At 47.7% G+C, this 27670-nt stretch overlaps 1 protein-coding gene across 7 annotated transcripts in view; it reads left to right on the forward strand.

Moving 5' to 3' along the window:
- SOCS7 (suppressor of cytokine signaling 7) overlaps nucleotides 1-24357 on the forward strand; it is a 38076-nt gene extending 13719 nt beyond the window's left edge. For 3 of the 7 annotated variants that reach the window (XM_037886732.2, XM_037886733.2, XM_043536700.1), the window contains 8 exons: nucleotides 1699-1803; nucleotides 2459-2560; nucleotides 3520-3650; nucleotides 4516-4684; nucleotides 8673-8801; nucleotides 12680-12815; nucleotides 13297-13454; nucleotides 19335-24357. In XM_037886732.2, the coding sequence (XP_037742660.1) occupies nucleotides 1699-1803; nucleotides 2459-2560; nucleotides 3520-3650; nucleotides 4516-4684; nucleotides 8673-8801; nucleotides 12680-12815; nucleotides 13297-13417 (893 nt within the window). In that variant the 3' untranslated portion in view covers nucleotides 13418-13454; nucleotides 19335-24357. The remainder of the gene's footprint in view (nucleotides 1-1698; nucleotides 1804-2458; nucleotides 2561-3519; nucleotides 3651-4515; nucleotides 4685-8672; nucleotides 8802-12679; nucleotides 12816-13296; nucleotides 13455-19334) is intronic. The other 4 variants (XM_037886734.2, XM_037886735.2, XM_037886736.2 and 1 more) reach the window with 2 other exon arrangements.
- The last annotated feature ends 3313 nt before the right edge of the window (nucleotides 24358-27670 follow it).

Raw genomic sequence — 27670 nt, forward strand, 5'->3', positions numbered from 1 at the left:
TTGAGGGTTGGTTATTTTTAGTATTTGATGTGAGTCCAATCCAATAGTGGGACTAACTTGTGGATTTGTCAGTTGGATTGCTTTAGTCTTAGTTTAGTTTAACAGTAGTAGTTTAGCTTTGGTGATGTTTCCTTGATTTTATTCTGACGTGTTTTAACACATGTATAAAAAGTCACACTACTTTCACTGGCAATGGGGGTCCAGAACCTTTGAGCACCTGGGTCGATACCAGCTAGGTAACCTAAAAGCCTGATCAGCTCTCCCAGTTACTTGGTTCAAGCAGGACGTTGATCTTAAGGGCTACTCTGCAGCAGTAAGCAGGTGTTTAACCCAAAATCACTTGATTCTGTAGGCTGTTGGCAGGCAAACTCCCCTTGAAGTCAACAGGAGTGTTGTCTGTAAGACTTCTGGCAGGGATGGGCAACTTTAAGATGGTAGAGGGCCACAAAATCCTCTAAAACCCTTTGGCAGGCTGGGGTGTGTGACCTGGGGTTGGGTCCCGCACCTAGGAGGTGGCAGCCCCTGAGGGGATGTTAGAGAGTGAGCCAGCCCCACACTTACCCTGAAGTGGTGACTCCTGTACCATGAGGCTGGGGCTGGTACCCCACTGTGGCCCGTTAGCTCTCACCACAGCATCACCTGACCCACATGGCTACGTGTAAGGGAGGCCCTCCTCCCATGATGCCTCATCCTGCCCCCTTCTTGGCCATTGCACCTGCCCCAAGCTGGGCTGTGATGGGCCAAATAAAATGATTTGGCAGGCTGTTTGCAGCCTCTGGGCTGCTAGATGCCCATCCCTGGCTTATTGAATCTGGCCTCAGGTACCAATGCATGAAATTGGCCTTTTAAACCACTTCGTGAGCATTAAAGCCATAGAGAACTTCAGGGGAGTCTTTGTCACGCTGTGGTGGTCAGCATCTGAATCTAGAAATCAGAAGTACCCACTGAAGCATATTGAGAGTTAATATCATGAGAGCGAGAACGTGATCAAAGAACTGCCACTGAAGTATTGCTGACTATCTTCCACTTGGGGTGGTCAGTGGGAAAATATCTTTAATAGCTAAAAACATGAATGTGTTATTAAGTCCAGAATTTGACCGTTTCATCAGATGTGCCTTGGGCTACTGGAGTCTTTCCATTTGTGTCTAGCAAATACCTAGGAGTGTGCATAAAATGCACATGTTAGGAAGCGTTGGCAAGCACTGGTTTGTTTAATGTAGCAAATAGAGTTTAAAAAAAGAAAACAAAACCCCTCCAGCTCCTTGCTTGGAACACCCTTCTGCAGTATACCTCAGCCACCCAAACACACTGCCCGTTGGGTCAGCCTGGAAATCGTGCCTGTTAATAGCCTTCAAAATGACTGAGTCTGTTGTGTTGTTGGAAGACTTTCTACTGTGTATGCTGAACTTAGGTTGGGTTCAGTAGCATGCATCGGTATTTGCCATTTGCTCGCACTTGACTATTGCTTAGAGCCTGACCCTTGAGCTGCTGTGGCAGAGTGGTCTTAAAATCAGTGCAGTGGGGAAAATCAACTTGAAAGTATTTTAATGTGAGACTGAAGCAGAGGCCTCTGTCCTGTGTGGAAACTGGCCTCCAAAACTTTCTAAAGCCACCTCCTTGCTGCTTGACTCTGTCTTCCCTTTGCATGCTCTGGAGAAGGTGCAGACTCTTACCAGTCTCTCTCGATGAATCCTTCAGGTGAAACTGTGTCACTAGTGGATGTGGACATCTCCCAGCGAGGACTGACCTCGCCTCACCCTCCGACTCCTCCACCTCCACCACGGAGAAGCCTCAGCCTGCTAGGTACTCTACATACATCCCCCCTAGAATTTCCTTCCTGGTGTCGTGTGTGTGGCTGTAAGTGGTAGGGACTGAATTATTTTTCCATTTTGGAGTACAGTGCAGGCTCTTACAGGATCCCTTCCGATAAACTGATCTCTGCTTCCCAAGCAAAGAATTTCTTCTAGTCCCATATCCAGTGCTGCTGCTGTGCATAGAACACTGTGAGGTGGGCCCTTTCTCCTGGGCTTAGCATGCTAACTCTGCAGCACTCCCTGGCTTCTTGAAACTCAAACTTGCATGTCCCTTACATGGCTGCATATTGGGCTGCCGTTAGACATTCAGAAACCTGTTGATGTTCTTAATCTTGTATTGGCAGCCATGTTCTCCCTACATACCCAGTTTAGAAACTAACTTCTTGATTTGCAGGAGAGGTGGTGTATGTATCCAGGTGACACCGAGAGAGACAAGTTCTGAGGTTACATCAATATCTGCTCTTCAGAGAAGCTAGTGAAAGACTGAGCTGTTGGCTAATGTTCCATCTGTCCCCCTCCCGCTCAGCGCTGTAGGCGGAGCTGGACACTGGGCTTGCTCTCGCTCCATTGGCAGGTGCTTGGCGATGTAGCAGCTCGCTTACTTTCCTATATTCTGAACCTCTCTTGCTTTTGTTCTCTTCTAGATGATATCAGTGGGACGCTGCCTACATCTGTTCTAGTGGGTCCGATGGGGTCTTCCCTGCAGTCTTTCCCTCTGCCTCCGCCTCCTCCACCCCATGCCCCAGGTCAGCTTAGTTTTAGTGGCAAGGCTGCGTTATGCAGAGATCTGGACTAATCTGTTTTGGCAAATGTCTGGCCTTACTGGAGTCTGTATTGCCTGTAAGAACGATAGCAAGGGTTGGGTGCTGCCCCCTTGGCCGGTTCAGCTAATGCAAGATTGAGCTGGTCTTCTACCCATGTTGCTACATACTGGGACATGGTTGAGTCAGACCTCTAGGTTCCTTTTTAAACTATCGATTTGTACGTGCAGTGTGGCTGTCTGCATTGCTCATAATAGCCTAGTTACCCTCTTCCATTTGACAACTCTCAAATATCCACTTCCTCCCTTAGGTTCAGCAGAACTGGAATGTGCATGAATCACAGCCTCTAACCCTAAAATGGCTGCAGGATGCATTGCATGGCCTAACAGGTGTCTTCTCTGATCACTGGGGCCTCTTGTCCGCTAGCGTTAGCGTAGTTCTGGGAATAGGGCTCAACACTTGCTCCCTAGGCTCAAAAGACGTCCTGTTTTGTAGCACTGGAGTAAAATCACATACAGTGCTCTGCAGCTACCTGGCTCTATCATTTAACCTTCCGTTTCCTATCTTCCCGCGTCTAATTTTTTAAGCTGTCAAATTTTAGGCCTAAGCTACTTTGACAACATCCCTTTCCAATCAGTTTTAAAAGCAGGTGAAAAGGCCTTGGCGTTTCCATGGACAGCCCTCTGAGGGGACACCGGTGAATAGCTGGTGAAGACAATGAATTAGTTGCCTTGGAGTTGCTACCCAGGTTTCCCCACTCTGTCCTCATTCCCAAGGACACTGTCCATCGATCAGTAAAGCTTCTTTTTCTATGCCATGGCTTCACTGCGCCTGCTTTGTCCTCGAGAATCCAGGGCCTGTTTGGGGAGGGCGGCTCTTATTCTTTGCAGTATTGCTTGTAAATGAGTGACTGTTGCCTGCCATTGTTGGTGGTTTCCCTGCAGATGCGTTTCCCCGGATCGTCCCGTTCAGACCGACAGAGGCAGTGAACAGCCAGACCACCCAGCATCTTCAGTGTCCTCTCTACCGACCAGACGCAAGCAGCTTTGCAGCTAGCTTGCGAGAACTGGAAAAGGTAAGGGCTTCATGCTGGGTCTAGATCTGGGGTCACTCTTACAAGACCTCCAGTGGGCAAAGGCTCTCCATTGTTGGACTGTTTGTGGGTTAAGTCAGAAATCAGCCTTATGGGCTTCATTATTTCCCCCATATGGATTTGTAAGCGTGAGATGGGGATAGGACAAAAGGAAAGATGTGTTCCCCTAACAATAGCCCTGCCAGTGATAAATTCCTCACTTATATATCCCCACCAGCTTTAGAAGCACTTGGATGTAATCGGAAGAGGGGTAACGTCTTCCTTATTTGGGTAGCTTGCATGTGTAAAGAGATGTTGCTTGTATGTGGTAGAAGGACATGATGGTCTTGTTTACTCTAGGAAATGGACTTATTGCTGTCAATGATTGTTGACCATGTCTCTTCCTGGACTAGTGATTAAACTGGTTTATCTGCTAGTGTAGCTAGAACAAAATGGTTTAATGTGGTTTGACTTTCTGTCAGTGTGTCTAAGTTTGCTCTTAAAGTGTTCCCCAGCAGCAGGTTATGTGGGACCTGTGGCTGATACCTTTGGTCAGCATCAGATGATTTCCCAGAGTATGTTGTGTTGTTAATGGCAATTTATGCCAGGATGCTAAACTGCTCCTCTTGTGAAATACTAGCCTTGCCGAGGAAATGCTTCAGCACTACTTTTGCCAACAGCTACAGACAATGCTAAACTGTTAATTCTTCCTGGGAGTGCACTGGTGCTAGGATGGGGCAGAAAAGACTGACAGTTCTTTGAATCCCTTGATGGTTGAGTTAAGCTGTTTAGTACGGAGCTGTTAATGGGCAAGTGCCTTTCTGGCTTACCAGAAGTCTGAAGACCTTTTTGCACTCTCTACTGGTAGTGTGGTTGGTACTGGGGACCAATGAACTGGGAAGATGCGGAAATGAAGCTGAAGGGGAAACCAGATGGATCCTTCCTGGTACGAGACAGCTCCGACCCTCGTTACATCCTGAGCTTAAGCTTTCGATCACAGGGTATCACCCATCACACCAGAATGGAGCACTACAGAGGTAAGAGCAGCAAGGTTCTTGGAATGGTCTCATTCACTGGGATGTGGCTCTGGCCCCATCTGCTAATCAGCCTTGCGCTGCAACTCCATCTGTCTGTGTAGGAGCCCAGAACAATGCATTGTGCGTAGACCTGCTTGCAAAGCGGAAACTGAATGCAGCCATACCTTGCCCTCTGCTTCTATGCTAAACTGCAGACCTCAGTGAGGGTTCTGTAGTGGGTTGATCCCAGAGGCGCTAATGAAGGCCCTAAATGGAAATATTTGCTCTAATTCGTGTGTGATTGATCCCTATTAAAAAAACCAAAAACAAAAAACCCTTTCTACTCTCTCATGACAGGGAAGGCTAAATAAAGAGCCATTCACCTCATGAGTTGTCATAGCACACAGACCAGCCTAGGTTGCCGTCGTCTCTGCGGACTGTTCTTGTCATAGTGATCACAGACTTAGTGGCCAGGGGAGGATCTTGGGCTGTGAATGTTCCATTTAATCCCTTAACTCCTCTGAACGGCATCTTCCCATCCCTCTCCTTCGCAAACATCACTCCATTGAGAAACTGAGCAATATAATAAAAATCCTCTAGGCCCTTTTCCTCCATGCCCATTCTGCATGCTTCACTTTGGGAAAGCTTATTAAGAAGGAGCTAATGGACTTGCAAAGTTGCTGTGCAAGAAAATATGAAGGAAAAGCTTTATTGATTCATTAATAGCTTTAAGGCCAGAAGGGACCATTGTGATCGTCTGAGCTGCATAGAAGACCTAGCTCAGTGTGTAATCATTGTACCTTGTTCTTATGGTGCAATGTAGGGGATAGTTCAGTTATTTGGGTTGTTGGAGACTAGCAAGGCTAACACTTTGGGATGATTTAGTCTTGGTGTTTCACCGGTTAAATGGGAGCTGATCATGGGATGTCATTGCTGATGAGTTACTTTGCCTTTGGTCACTTTCACACTTACTGTATAGGGGCAGGACATCAGCATTCATGCATCTGACTAGTACAAACTGCCGATGTCCAAGCTGAGACTTTAACTTTGATCTTGTGGCTTTTCTATTCTGAGAACTCTTTGCATGTTGCTTGTACCAGCTTCCTGCCTCATTTGTCATCTTGCTGAAGGATACTGCCGCCCCCCCCCGCATTTGCATTTCAAATGTGGTTTTCTGCGTTGGGACTGTGCACAAAATGTTCTGGAGGGTAGCAAAATCTCTGAGATATTCAATGTTTTGAGGAGGGTGAGGGATAGCTCAGTGGTTTGAGCATTGGCCTGCTAAACCCAGGGTTGTGAGTTCAATCCTTGAGGGGGCCATTTAGGGATCTGGGGCAAAAATTGGGGATTGGTCCTGCTTTGAGCAGGGGGTTGGACTAGATGACCTCCTGAGGTCCCTTCCAACCCTGATATTCTATGATTCTACCATCAAAACAAGTGGTCCCAAGCAGTCTTTAACTAGGTGCACAAGCACCAAAGTACTTGGTAACCTCAGTGGATACCAGAATTAACCTCTAAAGACATGCCTGCAAAAACGGTTTCCCTCTCAGATTGCCTAGCCCATGTCCCCTTTAGACAGTGTCCCTTGCCATAAAGCTGGAAAGGGCAGATGCTGGTAGCAATTTGTAATTTGAGGCCTTCTTGACAAAAGTTCTTGTACAGTGACTCTCTCCTACCATGAGCAAGAGCTGGAACAAGTTTTCTTTGCTGCTTCTCAGGTTGAACACCTCAAGGATGAGAGGTCTCTGTTACAAGAGCTTCATTCCTGTACTTCTGTAAGGCTGCTACCCTTCACTCGGTGTTGCCCCCTCTGTGAGGCCATAATAAATCACAACTGTGTACATGTCTGGTTGTAGCCCCCCTTCCCAACTGTCCTTCACAAGTTGCTTAGACACTGGTTCATCAGAGCACCTAGACTGTGTGCTTAGCTATTAGCATGTGAGTAGTTTTATTGATTTTTAAATGGGATTACTCATGGTTAAAGTTAAGCGTGTGCTTAGCTGCTTTACTGGATTGGGACCGTAGATTATAAACTGCTTGGCGCATAGTCCATTAATAAAACTTTCAAAAGTGACAGACAGTGAGGAGCCTAAGGTCCTAGGTGCCTGGGGTTTTGGCTCTTAAGTAACTAATGTGCTTTTGAAAATGTTACCACCTGTCTTTGTGTACTATAATGAGACCCTGATTTGGGCCTCTGGGGCCCAGTCGAATATAAAATACGAATTACAAAGCTCAGAGCTGCCTCTCCACCCCAACAGTCCGGTCACCCACAGTAGTTCCCAGGAATAACCCTACAGAAAGACCCCAGCATTCCTGTTTGTGTAATTAACTCTACACTTACACTAGGACTGGCTGAGCTGCCTGCTGAATGTGCTACAGCTGATCTGAAACCTGCAGAGCTGAGCACTTTGTTAAACCAATGAAAGTGACAAGTGGCTGAGCTAGAGGAATGGTAAATGGGGAAATATTTGACCTTCAGATTTCAGGTGGGTGAAAAGGCACAGTCGGACATTTATTTGTGCCTAGGGACTGTAGTATACATGCCACATAAAAGCTTCCCGAGCAACATGCAGGCAAAACTATGCAAACTATTCTTTGATCTTCCTGTGGCAGGTGGATTTTTAGAGCCTGGGGTTTATACTATACTTCTGGGGGGTTATCAGCTCAGTGTTACTAAATAGCTGTTCCTGAATAATTCCATGTGTAGGCAAGCCCTAAAGGCTGAAATTTGCACTGGGATAACTACGATGATTTAGCTACACCTTGGCCAGTCCCTAATTTAAGAGCTCTCTGCATGTCTATAAAGCCGAATTTACTGATAACGTCTTGGTTTAAGTTGCAGCATTGCAAGCCCTGCTCTGTGCCAGTACAGCATGTCTGCATTAGGGGTTTGCCCCACGGGGGTACCTACCTTGGAGTAGGTGCACTGGTGTCCACATCTCTAATGTCGAGTTGGCCCTAGATGTAGCTCTTGGGAATGTTACCTCTGCTGTTCTGTTGAAGCTGTATTCTATACTGTGCCCTCCTGAGGTACTTCTCAGTCCCTGTGCTTGGTCCTCCATTGCTAGGAGTCTGCTCTCTGCTCTGGTCACACGTTCCAGGCAGAGGGAAGGAGCAGACCTGGCACTGTGGGGTGCACAGATAGAATACCTGCAAGCAGGGGGGTGAGTGGGCCTGCATCTTGGTTGGGGAGGAAAGTTGTCTTCAGTCAGTGCAGAAAGAGGTTGAGAGAATGGTCTTGGATGGCTCCTACAGGTCAAACTAACCTACTAAGAGATCTCAAAGTAGCTTCAGTGGGGGAGGCTCTTCCCAGTTTCATCATTTCCAACCCTAGCTTAGTGCAGAAATTGTATCAACAGGGCAGCATGGGAGAAACTATCACTATACCTTAACCCTGCCACTAGGGTGAGAGGGCAGGGTTGGACTGAAGCATGTCATAACGTGGGGCCACACCATGCCCGCTTGTAGAGGTGATGGCCAAAGGGTCTAGAGACATGGGCTCCCCGGTACTTACTCCAACAGCTGGGATGTATCTCTTTGGGTCGGCTGGGCTCACTGTACTCCTGCTGCAGCCACTTTCTTCTGTTGGTATTGTTGGGGGCCCTTTAGAGCACACCCCCTGAGATGCAGTGGGGCAGGTCACTCAACCTTCAGCAATAGCTCTGAGAGACCTGCAGATTCATGGAGAAATCACTGCAGCAGGTACACTCAGGTCATATTTTTTGGGGTTTCTTTACAACAGCAAGGGCTAGAGGTGCTTTTAAGCAAAAGCGTACTTGTCTGTGGGTGTCGGTGGTGTGGGCATGGGTTGTAATGCCAATGTTAATTCAGCTCTGTGAGAGGCTAGCCCAGTCACTGGCCTATCTGTTGAAATTGCCAAGAATTACACCAGTGATAGTGGTGACTTGGTCATCTGTCCTTTGGGGACATGAGTGAGCAGTGCAGTTACCGAGTCTCTCTCCTCTTCCCTGCCAACCCCTTTATAATACAAACCATTTCTTTTTGGAAGGAACCTTCAGTCTGTGGTGTCACCCCAAGTTTGAGGATCGCTGCCAGTCTGTGGTGGAGTTTATAAAGAGAGCAATCATGCACTCAAAAAATGGGAAGTTCCTTTACTTCCTGCGATCCAGGGTTCCAGGTGAGTCTTGCACCTAAAACTACTTACAACTTTTGTGTGTGTGTGTGTATTTGATCTGTGATCAGGCAGGACAAGTCCTAGAGCTGTGTGTGTTGGGCTCTGGTTTCGTGCGCTCTGACCAATACAATAACAAGTGTTCTCGCACATCCGCTTTGTACGTGCGGCTGAAAAGAGAGTCTCTCACCCACAGCTTGTTGTGGAAATAATAATCTTCCCCCAGGCGGGAGCTCATATCAACATCTCCCACGCCCAGGAAGTGCAGGGATTACTGGGTAATCTCTAACTTTTTATCCACTTTAAACAAATGACATAGGTATCTGCCCTCATCCTTTGCAGTAGCCCTGAATACCTGCACTGGTAAGAAACACTTGTTAGCCAGTTTTTTTCATCACTAGCACAATGGTAATGGATAGCTCATTGCTATTACAGATGTGGCTGTACACGCTAGACAATGGACCCATCCCCTCGACACAGATCTCCTAGTGCTCCACGGTGCACATCACGTCATACGCTTGGTTTTGTAGCCAGTTAACTGGTTGCTTAAACTTTACTGTTTCCACCAGTCTCAATGCTGCTACCCCTTCTTGCAGGCAGCTCAACACTTCACAGCTCTCCAGTCCTCCCCTTGATCTCACTGTGCGGAGACACATTAAGCAGTGCAGATGCATGGGAAGGTTTCCAAGTGATGAGCTAAATGTGAGCCTCAAGCAGTCGCTACTGTAGATTCATAGTCCCTTGGGGAACAGCAGTGCTGGAATACATCTGTGCTTGCCACAAGAAGGGAGCATTAGTGAGGCTCTGTCAGTGCATGTTTGATTGTGGTCTGCTAGGGAACAGGCTTCCTGCAATTCCAACCCCAAAGTCAAACTCAGTACGCGTGCTCATGGTTCCCAGCTGCCCCAGTGCAATCGGACAGCAGAATTCATGCTCATGTTGGGATGTTCTGTCACCGGCTCCTTCTTCCCCCTGTATCCAGAAGCTGATGGGATAAATCCAGCATGAAAGGAAGAAAATACTTCTGTAAAGTGAATAAATGTGAAGCTGATTTGAAGGGGGCAGTAATGGGGTACAGAAGTTCAAGTGGGGATGCACAGTGACCCCTGAATTAAATGGCTGGAGAGTGAGGAATCGGCACATTCAGCCACGCTCACATAGGAAGTTGCAAAGAGCTGGAAGTGAAGGGGAGCGTTATCTACACAGGTGTGAAGATTATGAGAAGGGTGACAAGGGTGTGAACTTATATCTTGTATTGCAGTCCTAATTAGTGAGCCCAGATAAGATTGGGGCTCCATTGTGCTAGGCCCTCTGCGTAACTAAGGCCCTTCATTTTGGGGTTTTTATTAATTTCCTGGGAATTTCAGTGTTTGGTGAAAATAGATTAAAAACTGAAAGTGAAGGGCAGCTGGCGGAAGGGAGGGGTGCTTAGTATGCACAGGAGCAGGGGTTAGGTACTCAGGATGTAATGGCCTGGATGTCTCGGCTGCCGTGGCCCGACTCCCTGCCCCCTCATGTCCCCACTGCGCAGGGAGAGCGGATGGATGGGGCTGCCGGTGTCAGGATGGGAGCAGAAGGCTGCAGCCCATGAGCACTGATCTATTGGACAGAGCCCCCTTCAGAGTGGCCCTGTCTGCTTCCTGGGGCCATGTGGAAGGGCTGGGATCAGAAGGGGGCTCCACGGTCTCAGCAGCTGGGACCAAGCTCCCTGCCCAACTTGCTCCCTAGGGTGTCCAGCCCTGTCTGTTTCCTCTGCCAGGCAGAGCCCCCTTCAGCATGGCCCCCTGCACTTCTCAGGGCTGGGGTTGGAAGGGTTGCCAGTGCTCACAGGGTTACAGCCGTTTGTTCCCCCGCTGACCCCAGCCCTTCAGCGTGGCCCCATGCATTCCTCTGCGCGTGCGCATACTCAAAAATAAAAAATTCCCAGTTCCTGAAAGCTAAAATCCTGGTGAAAATCGGTAAAACCCGATTTCTGGCTTTTCCAAAACGTGGGAATTCTTTGGAGAAAATAGTAAATACCAGAAACAAAGGGTCTTATACAGAACACCAAGCCCCAGCCCTAAAGAGATTAGTCTAAACAGACCGGACTAGGTGGGCGAGATACAGTAATATCCCCCTCTTACAGATAAGAACTGAGGCAGAGTGTGATTAAGCAACTTGCCGAAGATCACACATGGAATCAGAGACTGAGCTGGGAATTTATCTCTGATGGGAGTCCCTGTCCATTGACTCAACCACAAGTCCATCCTTCCTCTTGGTGTGTGGGGAGCCCATAAGATACATATGCGCACACCATGTCTTGGAGTAACTAATACAGCTCCCCTTACTCTTGTCTCCAACATACTGCCATGTGCTTAGACCTAAAAGATTCTTTTCTTCCAGACCCCAGACCTCCATGAAATCTCTCCTTCCTCTCTACAAGGAGAGTAGCTTATTTAAAAGCAACTTACTCCAGACAAGTGATCATTCCCCAATGTAGGAATGGTCATTGAATGGCACTGCTCGCCTCTCTCAAACTGCACAGTTGGCCCTGCTGTCTCATCTGGATCTTACCACTTTCCTTGCGACTCCCCACTGGGGTGCATCCTGAATCTGAACAGGTTATGCAGCCCCTATGCCAGCAATGATTTCTGACCCTTTAAGAACAAAGCGCCGTTGCCTGGATATCTGGCGTGGTCTCCCTGAGTCAGAGTGCCTTGGATCCATATCTCCTCTGCACTTGTGTATGCTATATTGCAGCAGAAATGTTGTTAACCTCTTGGTGTGAGGGTTTCTATTGTGTATCTGGCTGTCAGCAGCAAGGCAGATGGCTAGCGCAGTATGCAAACCTCTTGCTGTGACCCTGTAGTTCCTGGCTGAGCTCCCAGAGGCTTATTCCTCTTTGAGGGGGAAGGGGGGGAACCCTCGATTCCTTTTCTTTGCTTTCTCAAAAGCTGTCTCGCTGCTTCCTGAGCTGCCTGGAGAAGTTGCAAGCCCATCTTAGTGTGAAGAGCTTTTGCCTTCTCTTCTTTCACTCTGCTCTGCTGGCCTCAGAGGCTTCAGTCAGAAAACACCCTGCCAACAGGAGGGAGTTAGAGTGGAACTAGCACTGAATCCTTCTGAAAAGACAGATAAAACACAGCCCTGCTGCTGCTGACCTCTCAGCTCTGTGGGTTCAGACCCACCCAAGCTAAGGTCAGGGAATCTTGGAACGGGGGAGGTCATGTGGGGAGGGGGAACTGGATGCAACTCCACTTGCAGCCATTCAAGGCTGTCCGTGCATAGGCTGACTCCAGTGATTCAATGCAGTTCCTGCCCCCAGGGCTTGACACTGCTGCTGCCTTTATGCCCAGCCTCCTGGCCTCAAGAGTGAGTGATTTTACCCCATGGTTTGAGGCTCACTCCAACCTGCCCGCTTCCCAATGCTGGTACAACTGTTCCCTGGTTGCACCATGCAAACCCTCCAGTTCAGTCCCCTCCTTCCCCTTCCCCTATGACGCCCGTGTTCTTGAGATGTGATGTTTTTCAAAGCCCTGTTGCTTTCCTTCATAAAGTGACGCTTCGGCTACTGCTGATTCCGAGAGGGCTCGGTTGGAAATGTGCACAGTCCTAGAATCTGCTTCACTGCTGGAAATGGCAGAACTGATGGGGCATTAATCAGAGGGGACTGTTCTCCCCGGATTTGCTCATGAGCCTGGCTCCCATCCACGTAGAACATGGCCAGCAAACCCATGCAAACTGAAAGCAATGGCTCCCTCCTCTTGAAGACTTTCCACTCCCCTGTGTAAAGCAGTGCCTGGGTTTCCTCTATCTCTGGGGCCAGTTCGCTCCCTCCTGGTTTTGATAAATAACTTACTTTGCTTTCTAATAAAACCGTACCTTGTTCTCCTATGTTTTGTTTTAAGGTCTCCCTCCAACACCTGTCCAGCTCCTGTATCCTGTCTCCAGGTTCAGCAACGTCAAATCCCTCCAGCACCTTTGCCGCTTCCGGATCAGGCAACTTGTCCGCATAGACCACATTCCAGAGCTCCCACTGCCCAAGTACGTTCTCATGGCTGGGGGTGGGTGGGGAACTTTTCTGGTTCTGGGCCTAGACTCTAGAGGGCAAATCTTAGCATTGCAGCCCCTTCCCTTTTCCTCCATTTGCTTGTTGGTACCTTACGTGACAGCTGTAGCATTTAGCCATGGAGCAGTGCAAGAGGGAATCTGTGTGTGTCGCTGGGAAAGGGAGGGACATTGGGCAGGAGCAGCCACCTGCTTGCCAAGGCGAGGAGCTTTTGGAGCAGGGACGGCAGGCGGAATGGCAGGTAGCAGCAGCAGACGAACAGACAGGAGTGGTGGCTAGCTGATGAATGGGGACTGTGGAGTCTTAGATGGCTCGCTTTTCTGGCTGAAGACCCCCTTGCTTTCCTGTTCGGTGTTGGCACCATTGGCTGTGGGTGGGGCGGCAGGAGGAATCTATCTGTAGCTTTCTTTAAATGTTCTGACTCATCGCTAAGGTGTCTGCTCCTGCCTTTTCCAGGCCTTTGATCTCCTACATCCGGAAGTTCTATTACTACGACCCCCAAGAGGAGGTGTATCTGTCGCTGAAGGAAGCTCAGCTGATTTCAAAACAGAAGCAGGAGACTGAATCCTTGACGTAGCGAGGCTGCCTCGCCCATCTTGTCACTGTCACAGACGGTAAAATCCACTTTGCCATCCCAACCGTTATTCCATGCAGTTAAAAAAAAAAATAAAAAAATAAATCCTTGCTATCCTGTTGTTTTAGGGAAAGTGCGAGGAAATCCCAGTTAGGAGGTCAAGGCTCATCCTTGCTGACCAGGGTTTATCCTGGGGCTTGCTCCTTCTGGTCTCTTGGTTAGTGTGCAGGAAGATAACAATGTTCTAGTGTTTCATCTCTGATAGGGCTTGGATGGGGGGGTTTGGTGGTGGTGATGGGTCCTGCCTCTGGCACTGTGCACAGAAGTGGTCTCCTAACTAGCCAGGACCCAAATCACATAAGACTGGATGAACACATTGGAAGTCAGTGCAGGATACAGAGCTTTCCCCTCACTCACACACGTGGTCAGGGAGTGAGCTCAGGCAGCTGCTACAGTGACAAGGAAGCTGCAATCCAGGAATGAAGACTGAGGGAAATACCTCGTCAGTAGAGAGTGGTTTTCTCCATTTCAGTGAGAGCGGGTGGGGAGCTGGAAGCTTGCTGATAGCCTTGAGTGTTGGGACACTGGAAGCTCGGGAGACGCCTCTCCTTCTCTACAAGACTTTTCTGCCGGCTGCAAAAGGAAATTGTTGGAGAGAATTGATTAACTGGGGAATTAATTAATCTAAGATTATTCTCCCGGTGCCCGAGTGAACTGACCTCCGCTAATTTATCTTCCTGTGAAGCTCCTTGGCACACCAGTGTATGCAGAGGAATCCTAATGACTCTTTAAATGGTATTAAAGTGGATGGAGGGAACTGGGGGTAGGGGAGATCACCAGAAACCTGAGTTGGAGGCAGTGATTAGGCTTAGTATTAACTGCATACACAGTTAAATTAAATTTCAGCCTGGCTTCCTTTTCGTGTGGGCTGCCAGTGCCGGGGCACTGGGTTAAAGCTCAGCACGGTGCACTGTGTCGTGAGTAGGAGGAGAAGCTACCTTTTCCTTCCCCCTTTTTTTTAATCTAGAGGACAAAGGTTCCTGGGTCTGATTCTGTGCCAGGTCTCCAAGAAGTGCAGTGCAGACCAGGGAGAGAGAGGGATAGGTTGCTTTATGACACTTTTGGGCCCTCCAGGTTCTAAGCTTCTCCAGGGATCAAAACAACCCAGGCCTGGAGCAGAGCAGTAGCCCTTCCCAGTTTGCCTATGGACTGCAGCTCTGTCAAAAATCCCTGCAGTGCCAGCTCTTGAAGGTCCACCCCAGCATGCCATCTATACTGGAGCTTGCAAGGAATGGGCAGCGTTGGATTGTTTATGGCAGCAATATGCTGTCTGATCTGTGGGATGCTCTCTGGTCCATTGTGGCTGATTAACAGCCCTTAGACATCGCTGAAGCAGAGTGATGACAGAATCTATTCCCATGTGCACTTTATCAGATAGGACAAGTTATATTTGATAAGGGGAGGTAGATGCTAGGCCTGTATCAAACATGCATGGTAAAAATAAAGAGCAGTGCAAAGGCTGGGGGAGGCAGTCTAGCCTTTCTCTGACTTAGAGAGGAAATGTTGCATTCATGATGTGACTCTGATGGCTACCATAGTGCTAACTGGCATTGGAGTCTCCAGGCTTCTCAGAGACTTCAACTTTCTTGAGGGCGAGGGCGCCTTTGAATTGGCTCAGGATTCTGTGGCCACCATAGGCCTATCCTAGGTGGCTTAGGCCTCCATGCATGGAGTGAGGCATGTGCTGGATCTTGTTTCCAGGTGGGGGTTGGTGACTGAGGGTGGATGAGAGTTAAGTCTTGATCATTTCCAGATTATAGGGTGGGATTCGAGGCTAACATTGGGGAAGAACAAGTTAAGAATTACTTAGACAAATTAGATGTCTTTTGTCAGACCCTGCTGGCTTGAAGGATCTTAGAGTACTTAAGGAACTAGCTGAAGAGATCTCTGAGCAATTAGCTGTTCTCTTGGAGAACTCATGGAGGACAGGAGATGTCCCAGAACTGGAAAAGGGCAAATATAGTACCTATCTATAAAAAGGGAAATAAGGACAAGCTCGGGGATTATAGACTAGTCGGCTTCACTTTGGTACCCAGAAAGATAATGGAGCAAATAATCAGTTTGTAAGTGCATAGAAAGATAAGGTGATAAGTAACAGTCAGCATGGATTTATCAAGAACAAATGTCAAACCAACCTAATATCCTTTTTGGGGAAAAAACAGTAGATGTGAACTATCGCGACTTTAGTAAGGTTTTTGATACGGTCTCACATGACCTTCTCGTAAGCCCAGTAGGGAACTATAGCCCAGGAAACCTCCTATAAGGAGGGTGCCCACCTGGTTGGAAAAACATACACTCAGAGTAGTTATCAATGGTCAGTCAAGCTGGAAGGGCATATTAGGTAGGATCCCACAGGGATCTGATCCTGGGTCCAGTTCTGTTAGATATCTTCATAAATTATTTGGATAACGGCATAGAGAGTCCACTTGCAACCCTGCCCAGCAAACTTTGTAAGCTCTTTGGAGGACAGAATTAAAATTCAGAATGATCTTGACAAACTAGAAGAGTGGTCTGAATTAAGGATGGAAATTAAGGACAAATGCAAAGTACTACAATTAATTGCACAAATATAAATGGGAAATGGCTGCCTAGGAGTGAGTACTGCAGAAAAGTATCTAGTAGTTATAGTGGATTACAAACTAAATGAGTCGTCAATGTAATACTTTCAATAAAAATAAAAATTGAACATCCATTCTGGGATGTATTAGCATGAGTGTAAGCAAGACACAAGAAGTAATTCTTCCACTGTACTCAGCAATGATAAGGTCTCAGCTGGAGTAGTGTGTCCAGTTGTGGCCACAACATTTTGGGAAAGATGTGGACAAATTGGAGAAAGTCCAGAGGAGAGCAACAAAAATAAGTCAAGAAAACATGATCTATGAGGAAAGATTGGAAAAAATTGGGTTTGTTTAGGTTGGAGAAGAGAAGGGGGTCGGGGAGAACATAAGTCTTTAAGTACGTAAGAAGTGGTTATAAAGAAGGTGATAAGTTGTTCTCCTTATCCACTGAGGACAGGACAAGAAGTAATGGCTTAAATTGTAGCAAGTGAGATTTAGATTATACATTAGGAAAATCTTCCTAACTGTAAGGGTGGTTAAGTACTGGAACAAATTTGCCTAGGGAATTTATGGAATCTGAGTCATCAGAGGTGTTAAGAACAGGTAAGATAAACACCTGTCAGTGATAGTCCAGATAATACAAAGTCCTGCCTCAGTTCATGGGACTGGACTAGATGACTTATTGTGGTCCCTTCCAGTCCCACCTTTCTGTGATTCTCTAATGATGATTCCTGCAGTTTGAAGCTGGAGCTCACTGTTTCTCCCAGCAGAGCGATGGATGTGTTTTAATAGCTCCTCCACAAAGACTACTGGGCTCCAAAACTCTCTTATGGGATAATGCCCGGTGGCAGGCCACTAACAGGGAATCACTTATCCTACCTCTTGAAGCACCTCTCCGCTATCCACTGCCCTCCGAACTCCATGGTGTGGTAGTGACCTGCGCCCGAGTAAACACTTGGGATGGAAGTTAAAATGCCAATGGCTATTTTATGGTCTGATTGGTAAACAATGTTGAAGCTTAGCAGGAGGAGCAAGGAGAATTTTCTTCTCCACCTTTGCACCCACAGGGAATTGTTTGGAGTGCTTGATAGCCTGATAAATCCTCTCTGCCTCTGCTTTGAAGCAGATCTTTCAAGCTGTGGGGAATTTTCCATCTACTTCATGGATAAAATGGATCAGACTGAATCTGCTGACACGAAGAGGCAGATTCACTTCCGATGGGGACAGATGCTAGGTCTCCTCTAGGAGTTCTGGCCCGTTCTGCTCGCTGAGATTAGAGGTATTAAGCAAGCTTCCACCTGCAAGTTGAACCAGTCTCCCATAGCTGGTGTCGTCCTGTACTGCATAATTCCATGATTTGTAGAATCTACCTCTTGGTGCAGGATTTCGTTCCAGCTTTTTCAGCTCCAGTATCATTCCAGTATTTTAAAAAAGCCTCTAGTTTTTAGGGTTGTGAAGGAAACCTTAAACCTGAGCTGAATGTAACCAATGCAGTGATGTTTGCAGAGAGCCTGGAACAACAGCTCTGGGAGGCCTGGACTGGCCCATACATCTCAATGAGCTGTTACCGCTCAAAGCTTAGAAATGACACTTAAAATGCCAACATTATCTATTTAGTTCCTGCTTAAATGATCAGCAGTTACTTGGCTAATGTGCTTATTTCCCAATCCCAAACTGCTCTCCATGCCTTCTCAGCTGCCAGCAGTCCTGCCCCGCCAAAACACCAGCTTCCCCCCTAGAACTTCCACAATGCTGTGATGCTAGTACTGACACCTAGTGTGCACTGAGAACGTTTGGCACACTGAAATAACATGCAATGACCCTTTTGGTTGGGTTGTCAGCAGGGATTGTACCTGGTGCCTCAGGATCTGAGAGCTTGAACCTCTACTGCTTGAGCTGAGGGCCATGCCCGTTAGCTAAAAGACAGTAGCAGACTCTCACCCCAATGTTTGGTCTAGCCACTAGAGGGAACAAAGCCACGCTGTTAGCGAGTTCCAACCCCCCAGGGCTTCCCTGTTGTGCCAGATGCAGTAAAAAAAAAAACCCTTCAGTTTTGAATGGAAACAAAGCAGGTGCAAAACTTCCAGAATCTCGGGGGTGGGGGTGGGGTGCAGTACACAGGCTCTTGTGACTTGGAAGCAAGTGTAGACTCCTGAGCCAGCGATGGAAAAAGTGCCCCAACTACGGCTGTCTTTGCATCCCTTTCTTCATTTTTGAAACCAACTAGAAACCAGGGCGGTTCAACGCATGGTACTGGGTACTAACCACCCAAAGCCTTTCCAGCTTCCGCCGTCTCAGGGGAAGAGGACACACTTCCCCCATTGAGCCTTTCTGGCTACTATAGAAGGACTTGCATGAGGGCTTCCCTCACCCTTGGGGTCCCTACAGTCTGTTGTCCCTGCCGAAGAGGTAAGCCTTGTACGTGGCTTCCTGTAGGTCACGTGCCTGCAGTTAGTCATATGACTGTGACCTCTGCTCCCCATGGTCATGACAGGTGTACTGGGGTGTCTGCATGTGCCCCGAAAGCCCCGTGCCCTGTTACAGGCAGGTTTTGAATCCTTCGTTCAGTATCACTCTGTCTCGTGTACATGAGACAGGAGGGGTTTGTATGGGAATGGCTTTTTTTGCCCTTGACAAACAATTGCAAGGGTTGTAGAATGTTTTTGTGCGTTTTCCCTGAAATGTGCAAGCTAGGACGCGCTTCATAAATCCCCATGTGTAAATAGTTCACTCTGGCTCCTTAGCCAGGGCAGAAGGTGCTGGGTAAGGGCTTCTCTAGCTATGGCTGGCTAAGCAGATCTGGAGTATACTTGGACTAAACCAATTGCTTTATGTGAGAGGCTAGTGCTAGCTTGGGGTCTTTAGCTCTTCTTTTGTCTTTGGAGAGGAGAGAGATGGGATGGGCAGATCAATCTGATATTGGGGGGGGGGGGTTCCCCCAGCTGGGACTCTAGGTGTGAGGTAGCTCAGGAAACATACTTGTAATCTAACCCCTTGAAGCCAAGAGCTAGGCTTCTAGGAACAAGCTGTCAATACTGGCATCCAAGTGGTTAACAGAATGAGCAATTAACTGACTGTCTCAGATTTTGCCAAGGAATGGAGTTCTACCGCTCTGACTGGGGGGAGCCTTGCTTCCTCTTTAGCTTACTCCTTATCCACATTGCTGGATCTGTCCGTATGGAAGTTCCTATGCTCTGCACTCCTGTACCAGCGCAGCTCTCCTGTGGGAGTCTCTGATCTGCATTGGAGTCTTCCATGTAAAGCAGGCTGACTAATTCTTTCACTCTTCTCTCTCCAATTAGGAATTTGCTTGCTGAGATCCTGTAGCAAAGAGCCTAAGCAAAGCTACAGCAGAAAGGAGGCCCGAGAAGGGGGAAGCCTTCCTCTGCAGTAGTGACTTCTGCTTGCAAGCTCTTTTGTCCTCTGAAGAGGATTCAGGACCCCCAAGAAGCACAGCAGAATGGAAATGAGAGCTCTGGCTCCTGGTTTGGGGATGGAGCCTTTGACAGCAAGTGGACTGGATCCCAGACTCCTCGCAGAAAGGAGAATGTCATGGCACTATTTCTGATTTACGTTTTTATTTTTGGTGTTTCCGTTCCTCAGCATGGGAAATACTGTCTTTAAGAGCAGCTGGATTTTGTAACACCGCAGATTCGAGGGTGTGGGAAGAGAGGGATCTCGCAGCAAGAGTATCCAATCCAGCCATCCTGGTGAAACTGCTCTTTGGCTACCATCCATGTGGCTGTGGCCAAAGAGCTCTTGGGAAGCAAACTGAGCCAGATTCGTGTGCAGCTATGTAGAATAATTGAGGGGGGGGATCAGCACTCAAACAGTGTGCAGCTGCGTAGATCCTGTGCTTTCTAGGAGACTGGGCAAGAGCCAAACCTATCCTCGTGTAGCCGAGATTTCCTACTGGATTGCAGAGTGGTCCTGTGCGCTTTCACATCCTACCCAAGGAGAGGAACAGAGCGTTCCCCATTCAAATGTTCTGAAGCCTTCTGCCAGTGGAATAGCTTGTAGTATTGCAGGGCAAGAGGCTATCAGCCACCCAGCAAAGGCCAGAAGATCTAGCCCAAGAGTTTTTCACGCTAAAGTCCTTTACAGTTCCTCCTGTGATAGCTGTGGAATCTGGCAAAGCTGTTGTCTAAATTCCAGCAATCCATGAGTCAAGGGCATTCCTGCCTCACTGAAGCAATCTCAGCACTGCAGAGCCATGGGGAGTTTTGTTATGGCCTTTGTGCTGGCTATTCCCAAAAGCTGCGAATGAAGAGGCTTTTTAATCAAAGAAGCAGTGTCGAATCCTGACAACTAATTGCTAAGGCTGTTGTGGGACATCTCTGAGACTCAACAGACAGGAACACATTTTTCACCCTGATCCTAGTTTAGGTGGGATGATTCAGGAGAGAAGGATGATCCCAACATAATTGGAGACCGCGTCCTGATCTTCCTGTGAGGGTGATGCTCTGTATTTCTAGCCTTTCTGGTGATGAACTAGAATGTGATGATCTGGGAGTATTGCAGCACAGAACAATCCCTGAAGATGGGGCCAGTAACAGGAGAGCTAAAACAGTGTTGCTTCTACTGCATTTGCCATGTGTCTCCTAAATTTTCCATGGCTTACTGGGTTTGGCACTAGTAATAGCTCTCTCATCTCAAGGAGTCTGGTCTGCTGCTGCCTTTACAGCTGCTGAGAAGTTGTTTTCATGGCAAAATGTAGTGTCTGCCCTTTGGGGATGAGACCTTTCTAAGGAGGGAAGAATCGCGTCCTGTATATTTAAACTAAAAATTCCTCTCAACATGACGGCTGCACACCTCCCCTCCCAGCAGCCTGGTGATCTGGAAGTTGTGATGTTTGTGTCTGGCACTCGGGTTGTGGTCGTCTTACCTGGCAGTCCTTTAGCTGAGTTCTGAGTGTCCCTTATGTTGGATGTATCAGTTCGTGAGCCTTTAGGATTTGCACCATTCCTTAAGGAATGATGTACGTATTGAGGTTAGAGAGAGTAACATGAAATCTGCCTGGCTCTCTGTAAAGAGCTCCTATAGAGGAGGCTGGAGGCCAGGGCTCTTCCTTTCCTGTGTAAATGAGCACAGCTTAACTTCCGGATGAAACCACAACAAAGCTTAAGCAGTCTCTAGAAATACCTCGTCTGAAAACATTTGCTACTGAATCTGCATCCCGTTGGTGGTTACCTATTTGGGCAGGGGGTAGCAGAGAGGGAGGAATACCCTCTGAGACTGGTCATTTACAGTATGTCTGCACTGCCCCCCCAAAAAACCAACCCATGACTGCAAGTCTTGGAGCCTGGGTCAGGCTCCTGGGGGCTGAAAAAGCAGTGTAGATGTTCCTTCTTTGTGCTGCAGTTCAGGCCCTGAGACCCACCTCCCTGGCCAGGTTTCAGAGCCCAAGTGGGAACGTCTATGCTGCTATTTTTAGCCTGTTGATCTGGGCTCTGAGACTTGCTACTTTGGGTTACTGCAATGTAGACAAAGCTGTAGCATGTCTTGTTCCCTTGTGAAATCTGGCTTCTTTAGGTCCATAGCACAACATGACCCACCAGCGAGGCCTCCAGAAGCTTAATCTCTCTCATGAATCCTACGTTCTCCCTCTTTCTCCCCCGCCAGCTGGAGATTTGCAGTTCACATATAGTCATGGGCATGGTTAAGATTAAGGCGCACACAGCAAGTTGGGACGAATGCTCAACAGCTCCCCATCCGCGCCGCTTGGATGCACAAGACTGATTGCATCTTCCTTTACAGTGGGAGGTGGCCTGGATGTGACCGCGATCCCTAGATGTGTAGTCCCTCCAGCTTTGATACACCTCATCCTAGCCACGGATTGAGAATCCAACTGTTCAACCTCCAGCAAATTCATACACTGGAAAAACATCTGCTTCCCCAGAGGGACTGCAAAGGAGGATCTGACACCTCCAAAATGTCTGAACGTTTATGTGCAGCTGCAGACAGACAGCTCTTTAACCTTCCCGCTAATTGGACAGCTCTGCGAGGCACTGGATTGGGAGAGCAATGCGGAGTGCGAAGGCGCTGGCTGTTGGATTCGGATGGTTCCTTGTTTTCCGCCAGCCGCGGGGGACAACTGCAATCAACATGGGTCTGGGAGTCTTGCGGGTCTGCTCGCAAAGAGTCAGGGGAGGACCTCCCCCCCCCCGCCCTACTAAATTTGGAAGATGTCTGTGCTGTTTCCCACATACCTCCCACCCAGTTCTTTCTGGAGCTGATAAAGATTCAGGCTGTCAAATTGATGCTGGATTTGGGGAAGCAAGATGGAGACTTAAATAGCCAGGCTGGAAAAAGAAGAGGAAATGCATTTGGAAGGGCCAAACACTGAAATAACCCATAGAGTGAGCTACTATCCCTAAATGGGATTGTCTGGGCAGGGAATTTTTTTTGGAGGGGGCGGGATAAAAACGCACAAATCTACACCCCAGCATTGGCTGGTTTAAAGAGAAATGCTGATCTCCGCTATTCTGACCTCTTCATTTTCTGGCATGTTTTAATTCTCCACGTCCCTCTCCTTTTGTAAGCCCTGTGCAACTACTGAGGACTTGTTCCTGCTGAGCCATTGAGTCCTAGGGCAGGTCATGTACATAAAACATCAGGAGCAGTCCAAGAAGCAACGTAACTTTTTGTAATGCTGTTGCGTCTGTATTTGGTCTGCTGTGAGCATCCTTGAAAAGGAATTTCCCCCACGGGCTGTTTGGCAATTTCTGCTGGTACTTGAAACTTGAACGCTGCAGTGGGTGAGCGTTCTAGCCGGATGGTGGTTGGCTAACAAGGGCTGTGGCCTGCATCCTTGAGCTGCTGGTCAGAGTTACTTTATTTTCTCTGCCTGGTGCCAGGGATTCCTTGGTATGGAATGGAATGCTGTCTGCTACTGAGCATAGGAGGTGTTAGTGGAAGCCTCAGTCTTACCAACAGGTATCCCTAAAGCACCTTGCAAGAGTCAGAAGCTTATCACAATTTTACTAGCCTGTACTTTTTCCATGGAGAAACGAACAAGGCTTTACCTGTCAGCAAATTTCTCTGGGCAAGTATAATTTGTAAGGCTCAGCTTTAGTTGCCTTCAACAATAGGAAACTCCACCAAACTGTTACCACGGGCTTGCAGGGTTCTGCATGCTATATCTTTAACTGGGCTAATCTGGAGCATGTCTCATTTCTTACGCAAGATCATTTTAGTGTTCTGTGTTGAATGGAGGCAGGCATAGAAGCAATGCACTGTGTAAGGGTGACAGGGTGCTACACATGTGCCCTGTAAATTTACCCCACCTCCACATTTCTGTGGCATACCCAAGCGAAGGGAGGCACACGTACTGCATAACCATTCTGCTGCCTCTTTAGTATCTCTTAGATAACATTCTCTACACTCTTGCAGTAAATAACTCTCTTGAAATCCATGTTTAAAAGAAGTTCATATTGAAAGCACCTCTTATCACTTCACGACTAGGTTTCTGAGCTGGTAGCTCTTCCTGCTGGAGTGATGGGAACTTCATAGACTCTAGCAGCAAGTATAAACGTTTTTACTGCTCCAATTCAGAGGCTATCAAAGTCTGAGGGGAATGGACAGAGACTTCTCCTCTCCAAATGGGCACTGTTCTTCCTTACTGGATGTAGCAGGCCTATGGATGGAGATCTTATAGGTGACCTGTTCCTAGTTCCCTTTTTGTCAGTGATCCCTGACCTCATGTAGGGAGGAACATTTCACATTTTTATGGGAATTTTTTGTTGTAGGTTAGTGGGCTTATCTAGATTTAAAGGGACACTATCAACTTGATTCTCTTAAAGTTACTTGGAGTGTCCTTTAGTGTCCTGATCTCTGATTCCTTTAAGAAAAAGTAAATTTGATAAGTTTATAAATAGGATTATATGATGGGTTTGCCTGTGATAGCAGGGGACTGGATGAGATGTCCCAAGGAGGTCCCTTAGAGTTCTGTAACCATGGGGGTTTTTCTGCTGCAGATTATTGGGGCCCTATTTAGTAAGGGAGAATTTGACTATTGATGGGATGAGGGAGATGGATAGTGAAACTGACTAATATTAAAAGTGCTGTCAAATGTACAAATTAAAGTTGAAAGAAATCTCTTCCATGGTCTTTTCAAGGATGCTGATCTTCGATGTAACTACAGCTGGTACAAAATTTCTTAGTTAAACGTATTCAAGTTGACAAGGTGCCTTTAAAGGCAGCTAGCTCAAACATCAAATTTGTCCAGTTGCATACATCACCATCTTTCTTTTCACGGCAGTATTGTCTATAGCTAGTGAGATGACTTGACTTGCTCCTGGGGAGTAAACTTTCTTTTAATAAAAACAGCAACTGTTTTGAGCATCAGGTGTAATTTACTTCTGAGAATGACCTGACATGGGAAGAGGGAAGAACACAGTTGATGTCCCCAGTGATGTTACACTGCAGACATTTTCACTTGTGAGATGTTAGTTTAGGAAGCCAGCTGTCACCTTTAAAGCTGGGGCTCAGGATTTGAACTGTGGGGCTCCCATACTTAAGTCAAAAACTAAGTGTAGAAATTTTTGAAGACCTCTTCTCTGAAGGGGAAACCATGCAAGGAGGCAGCGCTGAAAATCAAATGGTGTTTCAAATATTTGGCTCAGTCTTCAAACCCATTTCAGGAACGAGCTGCTTCTGGCGCTAACAGAGCGAAAGCTGAATCCTGGTTGGGTTGGGAATGTTGCAGCTGGGCTATAGAGACCCCCTGGTGCCAGGGAGGGAATTTCTAATCTTGCCGCACGTCTTCCAGGCACATGGCACCACATTACACATCCAGCACTTGAAGACCCCAGAAGTGTTCGTTTCTGATCAGGGGACTGTGCCACTGTGCCCCTCTGGCAGTTGGGCTCGTACCTCTTTGGTGATACCAGCCAGGTACGTGGTCACGTATCTTGTAGGATAGACAAGTACATAAGCTCAGTGAAGAGGCTTACAACAGCTGTTCATGGAGCTGAGCAAGATCAGGGAATTCTAGTGCAGGTGATGGCCAGTGGTGGGATTTTTCTGGCTCGCTGTAGGGCTGGCAATGAGGGAATCCAGGCAGCAGAGTTTGCTGAAGGAGTCATCTAACTGGCTAAACGTACAGGGCGTGGGAGGAATTGGCTTGTGCCCTTTCTCGATTCATCACGATTTGTAAATAAGGCCTCAGGTTTGACTTGTGTCCTACCATTAAAATCACTCTCAGGTCTAGGCCTCCCTGTTGGACCACTCATTGGAGATCTCGGATGTGCATTCAGCCGTCTCAGCTTTCAGTTGAACTTTCCACAATCCTAGTTTCCCCATAGCGTTGTCTAGGTAAAACAGGGTAGACAAGACCTGAAGTTCTAATCTACAAATTAGGGGCAGATGAGTCCCAAGGGGTTAGCATACTCTGCTAGGTGTTAGACCTGGGTTCTGTCTCTCTGCTACTGACTTGCCACGGTGAGACCTTGGTCAAGTCTCTTAAATGCTGTGCCTGATTCCCCAGTTGTAAAATGGGGCAAAAGATGCTTCCTTTTAAAGTGCTTTGAGATGAAAAATGCTATCGGTGCTAATCAAGAAAAATGCCGGCACACACGCGCGTGCTCAAAACGGAACAAAAACGTCCAAGCCTTAACACAAAAAAGGGGACCTCCCGCTCTTTTTTCTTTGAACGTCACTCTGTGACCAATACAACAAACACTGGAGTAGCAGCCTCCTATCCTGTTTTAAAAATTGAGCTTCTACATATATAGGCAAATATCTACTGTATTTGATTTTGATTAATTTCAATCCAAGTAGCATGCAAAATTCTTGCATAGCTCAAAGACCCTGACTCTTGGGCAAGGCAGATAAGGAACTTCCCTCTGTGTGGCGCATGTTGTAAACCAAGTGGATAAAAGCTTCTGCTCTGACTTGTTTCCAAGCCCAGCGCTCTCTAACCACCATCCAGCAGAAATGCAGCTTTGCTTAATTTTTTGGTCTTTTTTTTTTGATGTTGCTTAATTTATTAAAGTAGTTGCTGTATAATTTATTTTCATAAACTATATAAGAAGTTACTAAATGGTAAACAGACTTGCAGGCCAATCTTTAAAAAAAAAAATAGTTTTTTGATAAAAACATAACAAATGCACTCTGAGTGTGTTTGGTTATTTTTTGGGGTGGGTGGGCGGGAAGCAGGGCGTATCTGTGGATTAGTTCCAGAAGGGGGTTGTCTGTATATATTGTATTAATAGGCATGTTTGGCCTCTCGTATGGAAGCATTAGTAACTGCTGCAGATCTTGTCCAGGAAGCTGGTGTAAAATTCTCAGTTTTTTGTAAATTGTCAGGGAGGGAGACCTCTGACTTTTGTGTTTGTAACTCATTTTTATTGTCGTTTCGAACAATGGGTTTTTTGGGTGGGTGGGGCGCGACAGGGGAATTTGAAATAAAATGTTTAGAAATTTGTTTCACAGACTGTGTCTTTAGATATTTCTCTCCCAGCCAGGATCCTGCACCAGTGTGGGTACTGTAACCCATCCCACCCCCTGTGGGCCTTTGTCCCTCTCTTGCACTGCTCAACCTCTTTACTCCGGGAGCTGTAAAGCAACAGACCTGTTCGGAAGGGCTCTAGAATGTGCCTGCCCCTGGAAGGGAAGCATGCCACACTGAATGGGGTGCACAACTGTCTGCTGTGCTGTCTGCACACCCCATGGTACATGTTCCAACAGTTAAGCACCTGGAGTTAAGAGGACCCTTCAGGCTCCTCCATCGCTCTTCGTTTGGGTTTCTTGTGTCTTTCTCCAAAGCCCCTGACGTTGGGTGCTGTGGGTGGTAGGATGCTGGCCTGGAAGTGGGCTCGTCTGATCCGGTCCTAGAAATCGGTGCAAAGGCAGTTCTTCCCTTTCCAGGGCTCCAAGGATCCCTTCCGTTATCTGTCCCCTTTTAAACTCCCCTGTGTTTGCAGCAGGATGGGATTCTGAGGGAAGTCTTCCTCTTCCAGTCCTTGTCATCCAACACCTCCTGCTGTGAAATGCTGCAACACCTCAAGTGCTGGAATTGCGCCTCCAGCACCGCTCATCCCTGCGCCCAATGTACTGTGCTCCCCTGACAAGGCTGAGCGGGGAGCCCTGCTGGGAGGACCCCACCCCGAGAAGGGCTGTTACTTACTCATCTGCCTTGTCCCAAAGCCATATAAATCCCAGGATGGGGGGGCCGAGCCTTTCCTTGCTCCCATGAGCGCCTGCGTTTACTGGCCTTGAGCGGGAGTGAGCAGGGGAACATGGGGCTTAACTTGTTTGGCCTGTGGGATGCTGTTGGGCTGAAACATCAGCAGAGAGACGGGCTGGGGCGTGACTTCTGGGCTGGACGAACTGGGCGTGGTGATGATGGCAGTGGGATGGGGTTGCTGCTGGTGTGGGTCAGGGAATGGGAGGAGGGAACGTGTGTGCAGCGAAGTGTCTGGGGTGGCAGGAGCTCAGTGTCAAAGGTAAATGGGAGCGGAGGAAGGAGTGTAATGGAGAGAGGGGCAGTGATGTCCAATGTGGCCAGGGCAAGGGGCTGTGGGTGAAGATGGGCAGGAACATTAAGAGCGTTGCTTGGGTGACCGGAAGCATTGAGGGACTAAACCATTGTGGGCTGGGGGGCAAAGGGAGGACACAAAAGTGTCTGTTATGCAGC

Source organism: Chelonia mydas, chromosome 27 (genome assembly GCF_015237465.2).
Source record: "Chelonia mydas isolate rCheMyd1 chromosome 27, rCheMyd1.pri.v2, whole genome shotgun sequence".
NCBI classification, from domain to species: domain Eukaryota; kingdom Metazoa; phylum Chordata; order Testudines; family Cheloniidae; genus Chelonia; species Chelonia mydas.